Raw genomic sequence first — 16,848 nt, 5'->3', positions numbered from 1 at the left:
AAACCAGTGGAAGCTCACTGGAGGAGTGAGTCTAATGCATGGATCACTGTCAGCTTCACTGAAGGAATTACAAAACAAGGCATGAATCAACTGCCAGTTTCCTGTCTAAAATCACCGCCGTGTAACCGTAACAACACGCCGCAGAGGGGGAAATATGAAAAATGTGTAAAGTTGTCACTAAAAATGACACAGCTTTCCGATATTCCCGTGCCTCGCGTGCCTGCAGGCGAGATCCCGGAAATCAATGCTGGAGCTAATTGCTGCAGCAGCTGAATGGAGGGGCCCGGGCCCCTGCAATAGGATCAATGTTTATTGTGTGGACGAGCCGCAATTGTGCCTGAATAAACTCAAATTAGAGTATTTTCCATTTACATATGAGTGGCATGGAGACAACTGGCATTAATCCCTCCATGCTGAGCTGCAGGTGTAAAACAAGAGAGCAGATCTAACTGGGCAGGAAGCTTTTTCACATCGTCTTTAAAGGTCTGCGAGGAACCTGAGTGGAACAGCACCAGAACATTCCTTCATTCACGTCTGCCATCAGTGAGATGAGCACAGGAATGAGGATTAACTACATGTTTAGCCACCTTTTTTTTATTATTATTATTATTCCAAGCAGCCTACACACTGAGAAATAAAAGGTGCTACGTGGAACCAAAAATGATTCTTTGGAGTGATACTAGAGAAGAACCATTTTTGGTTTCACAAAAACCCATTTAGCCAGAGGTTCTCCACGTTCCTTTTTCCTTCATTGGGTTCCAGACGAGCTATTAAAAATGTTTTCTGATGGTTTATAGATTATAGAGCGAGACATTAATCCATTCACTGAGGAAATAATCTGCACATTAATCCACAAGGAAAAGAATTGTTAGCTGCTGCCGCCACCAAATAACTCCAATAAATATGAAGAACCTTTAGGACTTTAAAGAACCACATACAGTGTGTGGAGAACCAGCCCCTAAATACAGAGGTTCTTCAGCTGCTGATGGTTCTCTGTAGAACCACAGAGCATTTTGAAGAACCAGTGTTTTTCTGAGAGTATGACAGTGATATAAACTGAGAATACACATCAAAGTAGAACCAAAATGGGTGTGACTTTTTTGATGATATTATATTGTTAAGGGGTAAGAATTAGTGGTGATTTTCTGAAAACATATATATATATTTTTTAATATTTTATTTTATTTTTTTGGTCCATACTGGGTGTTTGGGGTCTGTTTATTTACCCGCTCCAAGCTGCCATGTTGCTGTGTGGGTGAACTTGTAAAGTTCCCTGCATCACAGCCGCTTTTCTGCTCCATAATTTGTTGGAGTCTCCAGGTAAAATGGTCTGCAAACACATGAATTCAAGATGGCCCTTGTGGAAAACAGAGGAGAGGCTCCCTGCTCATTGTAACACACACACACACACACACACTACACTACACTACACTGCGGATTCCAGCAAACTTCTTGTATGCCTCTTTAGAAAGGGCTCTCTTTTCATTTGTCCTTATATACCTCTGGCCAAGCTAAGTCTTTTCTTTTTCCTCCCACTTTAATCCGTCCCTCTATTTCAGAAAACACACACACACACACACACACACACACACATACACACACACACAAAACCTGGTTCACGCAGTGCTTTAGTGGCTAAAAGTGAAAGAGCTTGTGTTTTTTTGCTGCGCTGAGCCGAGCCTTGAATCCCTCTGGAAAATTGCTTCTTGTGAATAGGCGAAGGAGGAACAGCGTTTAATAGGATCCGAGGGGAGGCTCTGCTCTTAAACAGGTGGAAATTGGACTTTCTCGATTTTATACAAATAGTAAGTATATAAGCCAGCATGGAAAAGAGGCGATCCCATCTCCGAGGATTAGCAACTTTCTATGGAAAATTGAGTCTTGCGCCCCCCGACCCCCCCACCCTTCCGAAAAAAAAAAAAAAAAAAATTCAGTGTGCTGTTTGCCAAATTAAAGTCGTTAAAAAAGTGCAAAGAGCGGACACGTTTACAGATTTTGGGACGTTAGAGCTCACACTTCATCCCAAGAAAAACTTACAGTAATAATGATACAATACCTTATACAAAATAATCCAGATTAATTGCATCATTATTATTATTATTATTAGTAGTAGTAGTAGTAGTAGCCTAGTAGTAGTAGTATTAGTAGTAGTAATAGAAGTATCTTGCTATTTACTGTTGTTAGTAGTATTATCATTATTATTGTTGTTTATGTAATTAGGCTTAATTCATGATAATAAACATTATTAAAATAATAACTGTTATACCTCTGACAGCCCAATTCCGATTAAAATTGTTGTCTCTGCGGATGCGATCAATTTATTTCTCGCGCTGGAAAATATAACGCTAATACTACTACTACTACTAATAATAATAATAATAATAATGATAATAATCAGTGATGTTCACGGTGTTTTGTGCCAGGGTGGTTATGCAAACCCCCCTCTCTCCGCTGCTCTTATAAATAAATGTAGCTATATGTGTAAATATATGGCGTGTGTGTGTGTGTGTGTGTGTGTGTGTGTGTGTGTGTGTGTGTGTGTGTGTGTGTGTGTGTGTGTGTGTGTGCGTGCGTGCGCGCGCGCTGTCACGGCTCTCCGTGTCACCCAGTGAGCAGTGGGTGAGCCCGCTGATGTCAGGAGACAGTGATCCGCGCTGAGGAGGGCGGCCGCTGCCAACATGTGACAGAGAGCAGTCGGCTGGTTTCTCCAGAGCCGTCTGACCACGAAGAGGTAAACTTCAACACTGACTCAAGTTTCGCTCTCACATTCTGCAGCAGCTCTGCACGGGGACCAGCCTTTTTGTCTTTTCCTTTTAGTTTCTTCTTCTTCTCCTTCTCCTCCTTTTTCTTCTCCTTCTTCTCCTTCTTCTTCTTCTTCTTCTTCTTCTTCTCCCTAACGAGCTCTGTAATGTCCTGTTAATTTTGTGTGCACTAGTTAATGAGCATTAATCCATCACCCCTGGATGCTGTTGTTGCAGGGGGGGGTGGTGGCCATTTGAATGCAAATGCGTGACACTGTGACAGCAAGGTGCTTATTAAACTGATGTGCCCTCCTGTCTTTTCTGCGGGAAGCTCAGGAAACGAGGACAGGGCGGCTGGAGCGGGTCGGACTGCGGAGCTGCTCACACCAAGTTCGCTCTGCTGAAAACAACAACAGCAACAACAACAAATAACAACAAAAAATGGCAAGTTCTGCCCCTGTGGAGACGATGATGTCCTGCGGTAGGACCGGGCCGTCCGTGGCTCCAAAGACCCTGGCCTTCTCCATAGACCGGATCATGTCCAAGAGCTCGGAGCCGAAAGGGAGTCCGGACGAGCGGCGGGGCGCGGAGGGGTCGGAGGGGAAGAAGCTGCTGGGTCTCTGCTCCCCGATCCCCTGCATGATCCCGCTGCAGCCCTTCAGCTACGACCTGCAAGCCAAGGCGCTGATGAACTACTCTGAGCTGTGGAGAGCCAGTTTCAGGGGCGCGTTTTGCGGATCTGCGGCCGTTCCGTGCAAAGGGAACTGCGGCGTGTGCGGCAAAGCGGAGTCGGCCAAGCAGCCGCTGCTGCCGGGGAGCAGGGTGGTGAAGCCGCAGGTCATCCACCAGGCCGTGGCCGTGCCCACCGGCGGCTCCCTCTACTATCTCAACTACCTGGACTCTGCGTACCAGCAGTCGGAGCTGCTGGCCGGACACTGGTTCTCCAGCCCGCAGGCCCAGGCCTCTCTCTCGGCGCACCACAGACTCTTACTGCTGGAGAATGCCAAGCTGGCCGGGATGGGCGCCGAGAAGCTGCCCACACCTCAGTACCCGCACAAGGAGCATCTGCCCGGCCAGCTGGACCAGATAGTGAAGGAGAATCACGGCCTGAGCGCCGAGAAAAACGGCGTCAAAACGCACAGCAAACTCAACAGCAGCAACGGCGCTGCAGACGGGAAGCCCAAAAACTTCACGTGTGAAGTGTGTGGAAAGGTACGCTTATTTAAAACACGCATTCCCTTGCTAGCATGAGTATGTGCTTAATTATAAGACGTCGCTTAAAAATTGTTTTTGCGTAAATTAGCGTGGAAAAAGTATTTGCGAATGGGATCCCACTTATTTTCTCTAGTTTTGGTGGATTTTGATTGTGGAAAAGATGACGCAAAAAGCAGGAAAATAATTTTGACAGTAGCATGAATGTATATGTTCACAGAAAAAAAATGCAAAACACATTGCCATTATTATCCAGATGACATATCCAGATTGGATCAGCTTTACGCACACTGACTTCTGCGTCAAATAACGCATAGCTGCTTTCACTCTAAAATATTTGGCACTTATTATTATTAATGGTCATAATAATTGCGGGGTCTTTTCTGCAGGTTTTCAACGCTCATTACAACCTGACCAGACACATGCCGGTGCACACCGGCGCCAGGCCCTTCGTGTGTAAAGTGTGCGGGAAAGGATTCCGGCAGGCCAGCACGCTGTGCAGACACAAAATCATCCACACGCAGGTGAGACGCGACTCCCACATCCACGTTTCCGCTTCAGTATCTCGAAATGAGTTGGTTCGTGTTGTGCTTAAATTCGATTTATTTTCCATCACACAAGGAAAAACCCCATAAATGCAACCAGTGCGGGAAGGCGTTCAACAGGAGCTCGACGCTGAACACGCACATACGGATCCACGCCGGGTACAAACCTTTCGTCTGTGAATTCTGCGGAAAAGGCTTCCACCAGAAAGGTAAGAGCAGCTTGAGCCGTGTGGTGCGGCGCTGCCGAACAAACCCGCCCGGAGTTTCTCTGCTGTTCTGCTTTACGCCGAAAGCTTTTTTTCTGGGTTGCCAGTTGTCTGCTGAATTATTATTTTGCACTGATTTATTGTTTGTTTTTGGCTCCTTAAGGAAAAAAAAAAATCTGATATTTGTATAGAAATGTGGCTATGGCCTTATCGTGCGTCTTTGGTAATATTAAATATCATATTTAATGACCAGAGTATCGCGATAACAGTCTTATAGCCTATTATTTTTTATCCGGATTTAAAGTGTGTCTGTGGTGCTCAGTAGTGACTTTATAATTATTTAAAACTCATCCAGCCCAATTTTCTTTCTTGAAATTATGGACTTGATTTTCTATATTTTTTCTGTGATATTCGTATAGTATAATTCTATAATTTACTATAGGATTACAACAGCTTATTTTATTTCTTTTTAGTTATTATTATTATTATTATTATTATTATTATTATTATTATTATTCTGTGTTTGGGGCTATTAAATTGGCTACTATTTTGCTGCCAGTTCTTGTTAATGTGGTGGAAGGCAGACTTGCGGTTGATGAAATGCAGAGTATAATTGCGCATAATAGGTTATATTTTGTATGTATTAGATCCAGCAGATCGAACAGAACAGATTAAAGCGGCTGTTGGGGGGAAAAAGCGATCCTGTTTTCTCTCCGTTGTTCCGACCGGTGAATGCTTTACAGAAATGTGGAAACAGAATATAAAGCAGGCCGGGACTCTAAAACTCTCCATTAAAACTCCATTCAGGGTAATAATATTTTTAAGCAGCTCTCAACACTGATGTGAGTGTGGATCCAGCTCCCCGCAGAGCCTTTTTTCTGTGTGAAGGAATTCGGGATTTCACAGGCGCTGTGTGCTGAAAGCAGCTGCAGATGCTGTTGCTTCATGTTATCTATGACAGTGGAAAGAGAAAATAATTGCGGGCCCACCGATGAGCTTGAAGCGATCAATGGAAATAGGACATGTCACTTTACACTCACTAATTCTGCTTCCAAGTCGGTGGATTTGCTCTGGGTCAGCTGGCAGACCCCGGCCGAGTTGGGAATCAGATTTTTTTGAAGTCGCTGCTGCGTGTGATTTTGACAAAGTTTGACAACTTCTTGACTTCGACACACAAAACTCTGATTAATGAAGGCTGGGCCGAGCAGAGGGACGGAGCGGGCTGTAACTTCACCGTGAACTGCTGACCTCCGGGGACCGAGCAAAAGGAGGCCCTTTTCATGCCCCCCTAAAAAAAAAGTCCAAGTCATTTAATCTACGATAAATCTTATTTTTCCTAAAACAACAAAAGAAAAAAAAATCTGCCAATTCACTCTTGATTCCGTCGCAGCTTCACTTGTTTCTGGAGTTTTCTCGTCATTTTCTTGGTTTCAGTAAACTGACCTGCCTTTTTCTTCCGTCTTGTGTCACGACACTGGCACCCGCTTGTCAAAATGAAATAAAATCAAACAAATAAATAACTAAAGAGCTTGAAGAGACAATAAGATATATATATTTTTTTATTTTTATTTTTGGGGCTTCTTACAAAACAACAGCCTTGATAAAATGGACTTTTTTCAGTGACTCAAGTTTTTTTTTCTTCTTATGCTACAAGAATGTGTTTTTATTAATGGAAATATGCTGCTAATTGTTTGTTTTCATGCGTATTATTAATTTTATTTATTTATTTATTTCCGTGCAAGAAATGTAATGTTATGTTACCGGTTTATTTTCATAATTCGGTCATTTTTCACTCAAAGAGAAAAAAAAAAAAAAGAGAGAAGAGATTATTTACATCAGCCTTCATGTCACAAAATGTGCTGGAGTCCAGTTTTATTTTCAAACATGCAGGGACAGAATAATTCCAGATGTATTAGCTGCAGTTATTTTACATTTTCTCATTTTAGGTTTTTCACACACTTGAAGAGGAAAGGAAGTTTATGGCTTCATTTTTGCTCAAGTGCAAAGAGAAGAAAATTAATTCTGTTCTGTTACACAGCAAAAAAATCTCCATGTAGTCTGCATTTATTCTCATATTTAGATTTAAAATCTTATTTTTCTTAAAACAAGGTGAACAATCTGCCAGTGGGATGAGATAATCCCACTTGTTTCTGACACTATTCAACTTGTTTCCAGAATTTTCTTGAATCAAGTGTCATTTTCTTGATCCTCCTGCTTTATTCCAATTCTACCTTGTTTCAACACATTTATACTGGCTCCCGGAAAAATTCCTGAAACAGGTGGGACTGCATTGGACAAAAGAGGGATTATCTAATCCCACTGGCAGATTTTGGAAAGAAAAACAAGATTTTAACAATGAATATGAGAATAAATGACTGGTTAAAATGGAGATAATGATAAATTCTGTTGTAAAAACACACAAAAGTCCATGTTATGTTCATGTTGGTTTGTCTTTTCCTCCTCGTCTCACCTTGATGCTTCTCTCTGCTGCAGGAAACTACAAGAACCACAAGCTGACCCACAGCGGGGAGAAGCAGTACAAGTGCTCCATCTGCAACAAGGCCTTCCACCAGGTCTACAACCTGACCTTCCACATGCACACGCACAACGACAAGAAGCCCTTCACCTGCGGCACCTGCGGCAAGGGCTTCTGCCGCAACTTTGACCTGAAAAAACACATCAGGAAGCTGCACGACAGCAGCCTGGCCTCGGCCGCCGAGGCCTCCAGAGACCTGCAGAGCTGAGCTGCACCGGCTGGAGCTTTTCCAGGCCCTTGGAGCTGTGTTTTTTTTTTCTTTTTTTTTTTTGTCTTTTTGTGGTCACACACACTCTATTCTGGATGGACCACGGGGGCTGCAAAAAGACTGGGTGACTTACCACGTGGAACAGCATGCTTTGGAGCCAAGGGAACACTTTTGAAAAATATACTGGTCCAAAACAAGGTGGGAGTAGTCCACTAAAACCAGACATGATCCCTTTCGAAAAAGAACTATAGTAAGCCTATGATCAACTTTAGGATTCTGCACAAAACAAACTGTAAACTATTTAAGTCCCTTATAGTGATACCATAGGAGAATTAAAAAAGTAGGCTGCCATAAGCTACAAGGAGGTCACTATAATCCCAATATTTGGTACTACAAGGCACACAGTTAAGGCCTCTAAGGTGTTACAGGAATATTATAGTGATTTTTCATTAGGGATAGTTTAAGCTCCATTCTCCCTGCATTGCCAGTCAAAATTATTGCCTTTTAAACAAGCATGTGAATAGGCGACTGTAACCCACCGGGGAGACGTAAGCAATCTATCTCCATGATGTGTGCAAATGGAATTGTAAATAATAGGCTATGGAAATAAAAATGTTATTTAAAATGTTTAAATTTTTTGGGGGGGAGGAGGAGGAGGAGGGGAGGGGCGGGGGAGCATTTTCATGTTGTTGTATTCCACAGAAATTGTTAATGTGAATAAATAAGTTATAACTTATACTGCAAACTGAATGTTTGGGATTTAGTTGTTTCCATTTCTTTTTTTTTTTTTTTTGGAACATATTTGAAAATAAAACTGAATACCCAGATATGAGGCTGTGCATGGCCGCTTGCATTGACTTATTAATTGATCACAAATTGATCAGAGTTTGTTGAGCTTGAATGAGCTCCGCTGCTGCGTTTCATGCATGTCGAAATGAGACAATATGAGCATAATGCTGTTTATTTTTTTTTTTTTCCATGATTCAGTTGTTTGTAATAAACGACACAATGGCAGACATCCACGGGGTTTAAAAATGTGACTCAGCTTAACAGGCTTTGTTCTGCATGTTCCAGGCCTCTGCAACGTTTAATATTTGTTGTTGTTTCTGCTGAAGCACCAGCCCGCACGCACAACTTTCCCCGGTTTTCCTCTTCATTTCGAATTATTTATTTATTTTATAATTATTTCTTTTTATTGTTACGGTGTCAAGTGCTGTTAGAGGACCACAGCAAACCCAGTCGAGGCTCAACTGTATGTTCTGCAGCCGCCTTCTGCCTCAGCATTTATTGACAGACACGATCCTAATAATGCAGCATTACACTTGACTTCTGCGTAATGGCACAAATGATCAGAGATAACATGGGCCCTTGAAAGCGAATTACATTAATGAGCTAAACGGCCCCGGGGGGGTGGGGGGTGGTGGTGGGGTGGGGTGTAAGGGGTGGGGTGCGGGGGGAACTGGTGCGTTCAGGGCGCATCCGGCCCTGTTCATCAGAATAGGAGATAATGGAGCACTTGGGCCGCAGCTCCTCATCCAGCCCACTTAATCAACCACAAGTTATTCTCCGCACGGCTCCTGGAACAATATTATCCCTGCACACGTTCTGATGAGAGACGGATCCGTGCTCCCAAATGTCGCTCTTTCTATTACCAGCCAATTAGTGCGGAGCCGCAGCAGCCAGGCCTCGGGAAGCCTGGCAGGACTAATATTGCCAGATGAATGCCCTGCTCACCTATTTCATCATCCTCCGCCATTCAAACACAGGCAGATTTTACACACACACACACACACACACACACACACTCACACAGAAAGAGAGAGAGAGAGATGAAAACGAGTGCGACACGGAGTACCGACTAAAGACTGGAGGACGCCGCCGCTGGGCTGAGCTTTTTTTTTTTTTTTTTTTTCCAAAATTTATAAAATAAAACGTAGTTTGGCTCCATTGCAAACTGGCAAGGCGTGAGTGCTTTATACTGACTGGTAATTTGAGGACACACACACAGAGACACACACACACGCAGGCACGCACACGCACGTACGCGCGTCCATATTTGCAATAAGATGCATCAAGTTGAGATGCGCCTCCGATGTCGGTTTAAAGGCTTTGATTGAGTTTTGATGTTCGCTACTTTAATATGACGGTCATCATTTTTTTTTCTTCTTAGGAGCCATCATCACACATTCCCATACATCCGCTAAAATCCTGCACGAGCCTCCGCGTGAACAACCCAGTTTAGGCTGAATTTGTTCACATTTGAAGGAGGAGCAAGAAAAAAAAAAAAAAAAGAAAAGAAAAGAAAGAAAAAAGAAAAAAAATCTGCTCTATCAGTTACGCAAGTGGCCGGTTTCAGTTTCATCCAAAGCAGTGTGCGTGCGTGTGTGCGTGCGTGTGTGTGCGTGTGTGTGTGTGTGTTTGGTGAAAACTGGTGTGACTGCAACACATGAGGCCGCGCCTACGGGCTGCATAGGACAAAATAACAAAGTCAGGCCTGTAAACAACCTGGAGGCAGCAGGTTGGTCTTTTCTCTGCACTTTTCTGCACCTCTCCAGCGTCTGAGCAACCGGCTCGGCATCCGCAAACACGTTAATTGACAAACTCGGCCTCATTGAAGGCGCGTCCGCGGAGGAGATTATACCGGGAGGAGCGGGAGCGCGCGCTAATCAGCTGTCAACAAGCGAGGACATCTCCGCCACCGGGATCACCGAGGATCGGGGCAATTTACGGGCCACAAAGGGGCTCGTTTGAGGCAGGAAGAAAAGAAAGAGGTGGACTTTTGTCTGGCCGATTCAATTGATTATAAATGGGAGATTAGCGGGAAGCTTCGGCGTCTCCTAAGTGCCAATCGAGGAGGAAGGAGAGAAAAGGACCAATTAAGTCTACCAAATGTTAACTTACATCAGTTTCCCCTCAGTTTAGCCCACATGAAATTCCAATTAAAGCATCCCGCACTAGCATTTCTCTTTTGTGGCATGGGGAGGAGGAGGAGGAGGAGGAGGGAGGGGGGTTAACCAATTTCTGTCGCTGCTGGAGAAGCGCTGGGTGACCCCCCCTCCCCTCCACCACCCCTCCACCCCAACCCTCCTTCACCCACCCACTCCCCGGACCCTCGTTAGGGAAGCGGTGGCCCTTGGCACAATGAGCCTTCATGAGGCATTGTGAAATACTAAGGGGTTAATGAGCAGCGGCTTCACTTCACTCTGCGGCTCTGTTCTCGGTTTAAAAGAGACGCAGTTGAAAGGACGGGACGGGCCAGAATGGAGTTTTGAAATGTTAAAATGTTGTCACAAAAAAAAAAAAGAAAAAAAAAAAAAACTCTGAAAATGAAATAATGTTACGTTTAATCTCATCAACGAGAAGTTAAGAAGTATTATCCAACAGACCTCAAAAAAAAAGAAGAGAGAGAGAGAGAGAAAGAGAGAGAGAGAGAGAGAGAGAGAGAGAGAATGAGCGCCTGGTTGTCAGCCTGTTTGTGCAGGAAAATAATGCCGCGGCTGCTGTGTTTTAAAAACATCCAGCAGCTGTGAATGGGCTGCAGCCGCGGAGGAATCCGGCCTGCCATGCATGGAAATGAGCCACTCAGCAAGCGAACCGAACACGGAGGTTCAGATGGAGCCGACGCGCCATTCAGCTCCCCAAACGTGGTCTCTTTGATGAAGTCAACCCGAGGTTTTCTCCAGCCCAAAGCCCGGCAGACTCGTCTGGGGAGACAGCGGCGCTCCTCGGACCCGCTCGTCCCTGGGATGCGCCTTGGCATGTCAAGGGCACGGCGGCTGGGAGAAGGTGCTTTGTGGCTGGGAGGGGAGAGCCGGGCGCTGGGAACCGAGCGGGCAGCTCGCTCCCATGGCTGATCCGCTGTCAGTCTCCGCTGTCTGACCTCCATCAGTCCGCCCGTCCGTCCGTCCCTCAGTGTGTCCTGCAGCTGGAGGGTGATGAGGAGCTGAGGGGGAAACCTCCCCAGTGTCCTGACAGAGGAGGAGGTGGAGGAGACAGGCCCTGACCTCCCTGCTTCGTGCCGCCTTTGCAGCCTCCTCTCTCTCCCACCACTGGCACAGTTTTTTGGTTTTGCTCTGCCACCTGACGTAAAGCTCAGCACACAGCCTGCACAGGTCATTTGGGTATTTTGAGGTTAAATTTCATACCAAAAATCCCCCAAAACCTTGCAGGTGTTCCGTGTTTTCCCAAAGTTTCCAGTCCACCAGGAACAAATATCAGTGCAGAATGGAACTGAATACAAAGCTTTTACTGTTATTGTGCAAGCACACAGGAGCACCAACCCTGATCAGTGCAATTAATGAGCCAATTAAGACAGACAACAAGCATATGTCCAGTAAATATGAAGCTAAAATAAATACTTAAAAACAGATTGGATGCAGCACTTAGAAATTGTATATGTAACTTAAAATGTTGTGAATTAAAGGTTAAAAGTGGCTCAGCATGGATTTCTTCCATGATGTTTCTGTACTGCTGGAGTTTAGAGTTCTTGTGGCCTGGAGAGGAGGAGAAATTAATAACTAATCATATCAAAGGTTGAACTACTGCTACGTCAAAAAATAATCCATCTTAAGTCATTTATCTTCATAGTCGGTGTTCAAATCTTGTTTTTCTTCAAACAAGGTAAAAAAAAAAAAATCTGCCAGCTGGCATGAGATCAGCTTGTTTTCTTGAATTGTCTTGAATCAGGTGACATTTTCTTGATCCCAGTGCAGCTGATCTGCCTTATCCTGCCTTGTTTCAACACATTTATCCATGATCCCAGAAAAAAAAAAAAAATACAGAATCAAGTGAAACTGCTCTGGAAACAAGTGGGATTATCTCATCCCAGATTCATCGTACACATTAACTCATTTAATTTTGTCACTTTTTTCCTTTTCTTGGTGCTTTTTTGGAGTAAAAACAAGATTTAACACTGGATATGAGACTAAATGACTCATTAAGATGAAGACCCCCCCCCCCCCCCCCCCCCCCTCCCCCCCCCCCAATGCATCAGAATCTGAATCAGAAGTACTTTATTGATCCCTAAGGGGAAACTGGGTCTTACTCAAATTCTCAGGAGAAGAACTGAATGATAACAAATAGAAAAAGAAAGAAGAAATACAAAAATATAGACTTGTATAAAAAACCAAACAAAAAAACACTAACACTAAAAAAAGTATGTGCATCATGTGTAAATATGTGCATTAATCCTACTTGTGCATTAATCCTAGCTGTAAAAAAAAAAAAAAAGCAGGCTGCATGATGATGTGACCATGCAGCTCTTTAATAAAACGCCAGTGTAACTCCAACTGTTGTGTAAAAACATGATGAACGTGCCGTCGTCCTCGGAGAGAGAGGAGCAAATCAACATTCGCACCGTGCAACAACATTCACAAGCAAACTGATATCATTCTTTGCCCAACAAATTACAAGCAAATTAATTATTTGGCACTCTGGCTGCAAACCAGTGAGTCATTTTCTCGTCCCGGGTCTGGCTGCGCTGAGCTCCTCTCTAGTGGCATTAAACCAGTGTCTCATTGTTGGGGAGGATCAGTTGATTTGGGGATGTCCGGTGCCAGAGCTAATCCTTTTGACCTGACTTGGCCCCGCTGGGAAACGTCCACTTGTGCTTTGCTTAGGCCAGAGTGTTAATGATGAACCACTCCGCTGGCTCACACAATTAAAAGACCCCCTTTAGCATGAATGGACCCCGACAAGCTGCTAGGAGCCGGGATCACTAAACAACGAGCGTTCGGTGTAAAGAGAAGGATCCCAGGCCCGTATCTGGACTCCAACTCAAAGACAAAAAAAGTTTCTGGCTGCTTTGAAACTGCAGCTGATTGAAGTGACACTGAACAGAAGGTGTGGGGGGGCTGAAATAAGAAGTTGCTCCATAATGCAGGAAAAACAATGAACTCAAGATTTGAAACTCAACAGGAATAAAGTAGCTAACATCCAGTGACCATGAAAACATGGATACATCAACTCTGATTAAAAAACAAGTCTGAACTTTCCCCAATCCCAAGACGTGTGTTTCAGATGTGAGGTTTATTTTTTCACTTTGACGGAGACAGGCTAACGACTCCCATAGACTTCAAGTCTTTATGCTAAGCTAACAGGAAATGCTATCCACAGGAACTGAACCACTGGACGTACAGAGGTGGACACGGTGTCCAACATCTGGTCTCAGTCCGGAGAAGTCGGGAAAAGGAGATTAAGTCCAAAAGGTCGCAGTATTCCTTTAAGAGCGGCACAGTGTCAAAAACTAAAGAAATGTTGATTGACTTCCGTAAACATCTGTCAGTCACCTCTCCTCTTGTCATTGAGGATCAAGCTGTCGAGCTGGTCCACAATTACAAATATCTTGGGACTAACATTGATGACAAGCTGTGTTTTGATTTGCATGCGGATGCTGTCTGTAAAAAGGCACATCAACGAATGCACTTTTATAGGAAACTGCGGAGCTTTAATGTTGACAGCACTTTTATGAGGATGTTTTATTCCTGTTTCATTGAATCTGTTCTGACCTTTTCTTTTGTTTGCTGGTTCGGCTTGCTTTCCCTTAAGAACAAAAACAGACTGCAGGGCGTAGTGAAAGCGTGCAGCAAAATTGCAGGGATTAATCTCAATGCTCTTTCTGACATATATAAGCTCAGAGCCCTGAGCAAGGCCCGCTCACTCCTCACTGATCAGAGCCACCCCTTGGTTGGTGAGTTTGTGCTGCTCCCGTCAGGCCGCAGGTACATCCTGCCAAGGTGCCGAACGAACAGACTAAAATCTGTCCCTGCAGCCACTGGGTTTCTGAACAAATGATTGATAATTGTCCGTTTTAATTATTGTTTTTTTTCTGTGTTATATGTCATTCTGTGTTTGTGGCTGATTGTTTTTGTCCTACTATTGCTGGCTGCAGAGCAACTTGCCCCACGGGGATAATAAAGACTCCTTGAACCTTGAACCTTGAACAGAGTGAAGTAAAAACTACAAAGTCAGGCGACATTGAGATGACATGGCATCTAAAAGAAATGAATTAACCAAGAAGTTATTTTATCATCCATTTTCTGGTGTTAGCTAACGTGCTCTGTGGCTCTTGGTCAGCGTGATTACGTCGACGATGTTTCCGAGAAATCACAGCTGAACCGAGCAGCACCAGATCTGCAGAACCGCTCTAAACTTTTTAAAGCGAGCGTGTGATTCAGACTAAGATCCTCTGAACTGCTAATTTTAATTGACAGCTCATGGCGTCCTGGTTGTGAGGTTGTTATGAATCAGAAATCAGAAATCAGAGATACTTGACAGAGTACAGAGAGTTCAGCTGTGAGGACTGAGTACAGATTCACGTGCCTGTTCTGGCTGGTTTGTGTGATGCTGCCCTGATTGGTGTTTGGTAAAGGGCTTCATTAGGAACCAAACACGACACGCAGGTGTGCTGACTTGCGGAAGACGAATCAATATCAACAAAAGGCGCAAGTGTACGGACACAGGATTCACATGCATCCTCGCGGCTGCCCGCTTAATCAAGCGGTCGATATGAAAACTGCCACACATCCTGACTCAAACCAGCCGTGAGGGTGGAAAAAGACAACCGCGGAAGCACAATCAATACAGCCAAGTGTAATTCAGCCGGCACAGACCCCCCCCTGGGCTTCCTATACAGGAGCAGTGCAGCTAAAGGTATATTAAACCCCGGCTCGGCAAGGATTTCCACTTTAGCTCCAAAAGCCTTTTTTCCCTATTTAAGTGCAGCAACTCTGAAAAGGTGTGCACACCGAGAGCTTTCCTTTGGCGGGGAGCTGCGGCCCAGTGAAGTGCACTGAGGTATGTGATTACACTGACACAAGCAAAACCCCGGGACTGTTTAAAGAGGAAATGTTACACTTAAGCCCGAGCGGCGGCCGGGGAGCGGCGGCGAGGCTACCTTAAGGCCAGTGTTGCTTCCTTTTAGTGTACGACGTGACGCCTTCCCTTTAATGTGAGACAACATGACAACAGCGGAGGCCTCCGCCGAGCCCGAGACAAAGAGCTGGCAGCCCGGGCGCCTAAGTGGAGGTGACATGCCATGATCAAAGCAGAGACGTGGGACACGGGAGTGCATGTGGAGGGACGCCCGCAACGCCGCCACCAGGCACGGAGCAGCTCAGCGCTCCGCTCTGGATTTGTGAAACGTGAAACGCTGGAAAAAGGTGAAACTGATTCCGGCAAATGTAAAAATGCAAAAAACACACGAGCAAATCATCAATAAACTACAGATGCAGGTTGTGCAAAAATGTCAAACAAATGTAGGGAATCCGACGAAGGCAAGTAAAAAGGCTCGGAGGAAGAAAAAAAAATTCAACAACTGCAGCGTGCCAAAATGTTTTCCCTCCTCCGTCCTCGCCACCACGCCCCCCCTCCCCCCCACTTCACCAGCAGCATATCACTGAATGAAATGCAGCATGCAATTACCCATTATCCAATCAATTGGAGTCGACAGTTAACCATTTACCAGGCTCCGGCTTCAACCAATGGCGTGCTGAGGCTCTCGCTGGGCTCTCAGCGGCCGCACCGCGTTGCATAATCATGTGGCTCCAGATCCATGAGATGGAGGGGGGTGCTGCAGCAGCGGAGGGCGTGTTGTTGTTGTTGTTGTTGCTGGTTCGAGGATGGAGACCCTGTGATCACCTCGGGGGCTGCGGCCATTAGAGCGGCCGCTGTGAGGCCAGTCATTTGGAAAGGCTCCAGATCTTCCTCTTCAAAAGCCCTTTAGATAATTCGCGACCTTGTGTCTTCATTTCCCCGACCCCTCCTTCCCTCCCTCCTTCATTCCCTCCCTCCCTCCTTCCTTCCCAGCCGTCCCATCCTGTCCACTCATCCATGAACGCACGCACACACACACACCCTCAACACCCCTCCACCTCCACCTCCACCCTGACCCCTTTCAAATCCTGTCCTTGACCTCACAGCGCTGTGCTCCTCCACCACCACCACCTCCACCTCTCTCCATCACCACCATCGCCATCATCGCCCGTCCAGCTCCAGAGCGGTCCAGCGGCGGCCGGTGGCTAGTTGACCCCGGGGCCGGCAGGGGGGGCCCCAGCTGAGGAGCCGGGGCAGCTGCCAACCACGGCCGCTTCAACCCGGCCCGTCCGGATGATTGCGTTTGTCAAGCCGCCACTCCGCGTCAGCCTGCCGCAGGTTTGATCACCACAATTAGGCTAAAAGCAAAAAAAAAAAAAAGAAGGGGGGATGATGCGGGCAGAGGAGTCGCCCCTGACCGTCAGGAAGCAGGTGGAAAGGCTCGAGCCGGTGAGATGTTCCAGGCTGACCTCCTCGCTCGGCGGATCCGCACGGAGCTTCAAATGATATCAGCTGGAGGAGAACAGGGCGAGCTGCGACCCCGACGTGACCCCGTGAATGGAGGCAGTCACGCCGCATAGGGCTCCAC

General features: G+C 45.6%; 1 protein-coding gene across 1 annotated transcript; it reads left to right on the top strand.

The window, feature by feature from the left end:
* The first annotated feature begins 2,684 nt into the window (after positions 1-2,684).
* fezf2 (FEZ family zinc finger 2) lies at positions 2,685-7,937 on the top strand. Its single transcript, XM_030051994.1, has 5 exons — positions 2,685-2,731; positions 3,073-3,953; positions 4,343-4,477; positions 4,575-4,707; positions 7,198-7,937. Exons 2-5 carry the CDS (start codon positions 3,183-3,185, stop codon positions 7,446-7,448), a joined length of 1,290 nt encoding a protein of 429 aa, XP_029907854.1. The 5' UTR covers positions 2,685-2,731; positions 3,073-3,182; the 3' UTR covers positions 7,449-7,937.
* Positions 7,938-16,848: the final 8,911 nt, after the last annotated feature.

Source organism: Myripristis murdjan, chromosome 5, assembly GCF_902150065.1.
Source record: "Myripristis murdjan chromosome 5, fMyrMur1.1, whole genome shotgun sequence".
Taxonomy (NCBI): Eukaryota; Metazoa; Chordata; class Actinopteri; order Holocentriformes; family Holocentridae; genus Myripristis; species Myripristis murdjan.
The sequence above is the reverse complement of the archived record's forward strand: the minus strand, read 5'-3'. Positions and strand labels throughout refer to the sequence as shown.

What these genes read in the sequence shown, in the direction of transcription:
- fezf2 (XM_030051994.1), top strand. Translation starts at nt 3,183, where the DNA reads ATGGCAAGTTCTGCCCCTGTGGAGACGATGATGTCCTGCGGTAGGACC. An exon ending in CGTGTGAAGTGTGTGGAAAG is followed by an intron (nt 3,954 to 4,342) that starts GTACGCTTATTT and finishes TCTTTTCTGCAG; the next exon opens with GTTTTCAACGCTCATTACAA. An exon ending in AAAAGGCTTCCACCAGAAAG is followed by an intron (nt 4,708 to 7,197) that starts GTAAGAGCAGCT and finishes TCTCTGCTGCAG; the next exon opens with GAAACTACAAGAACCACAAG.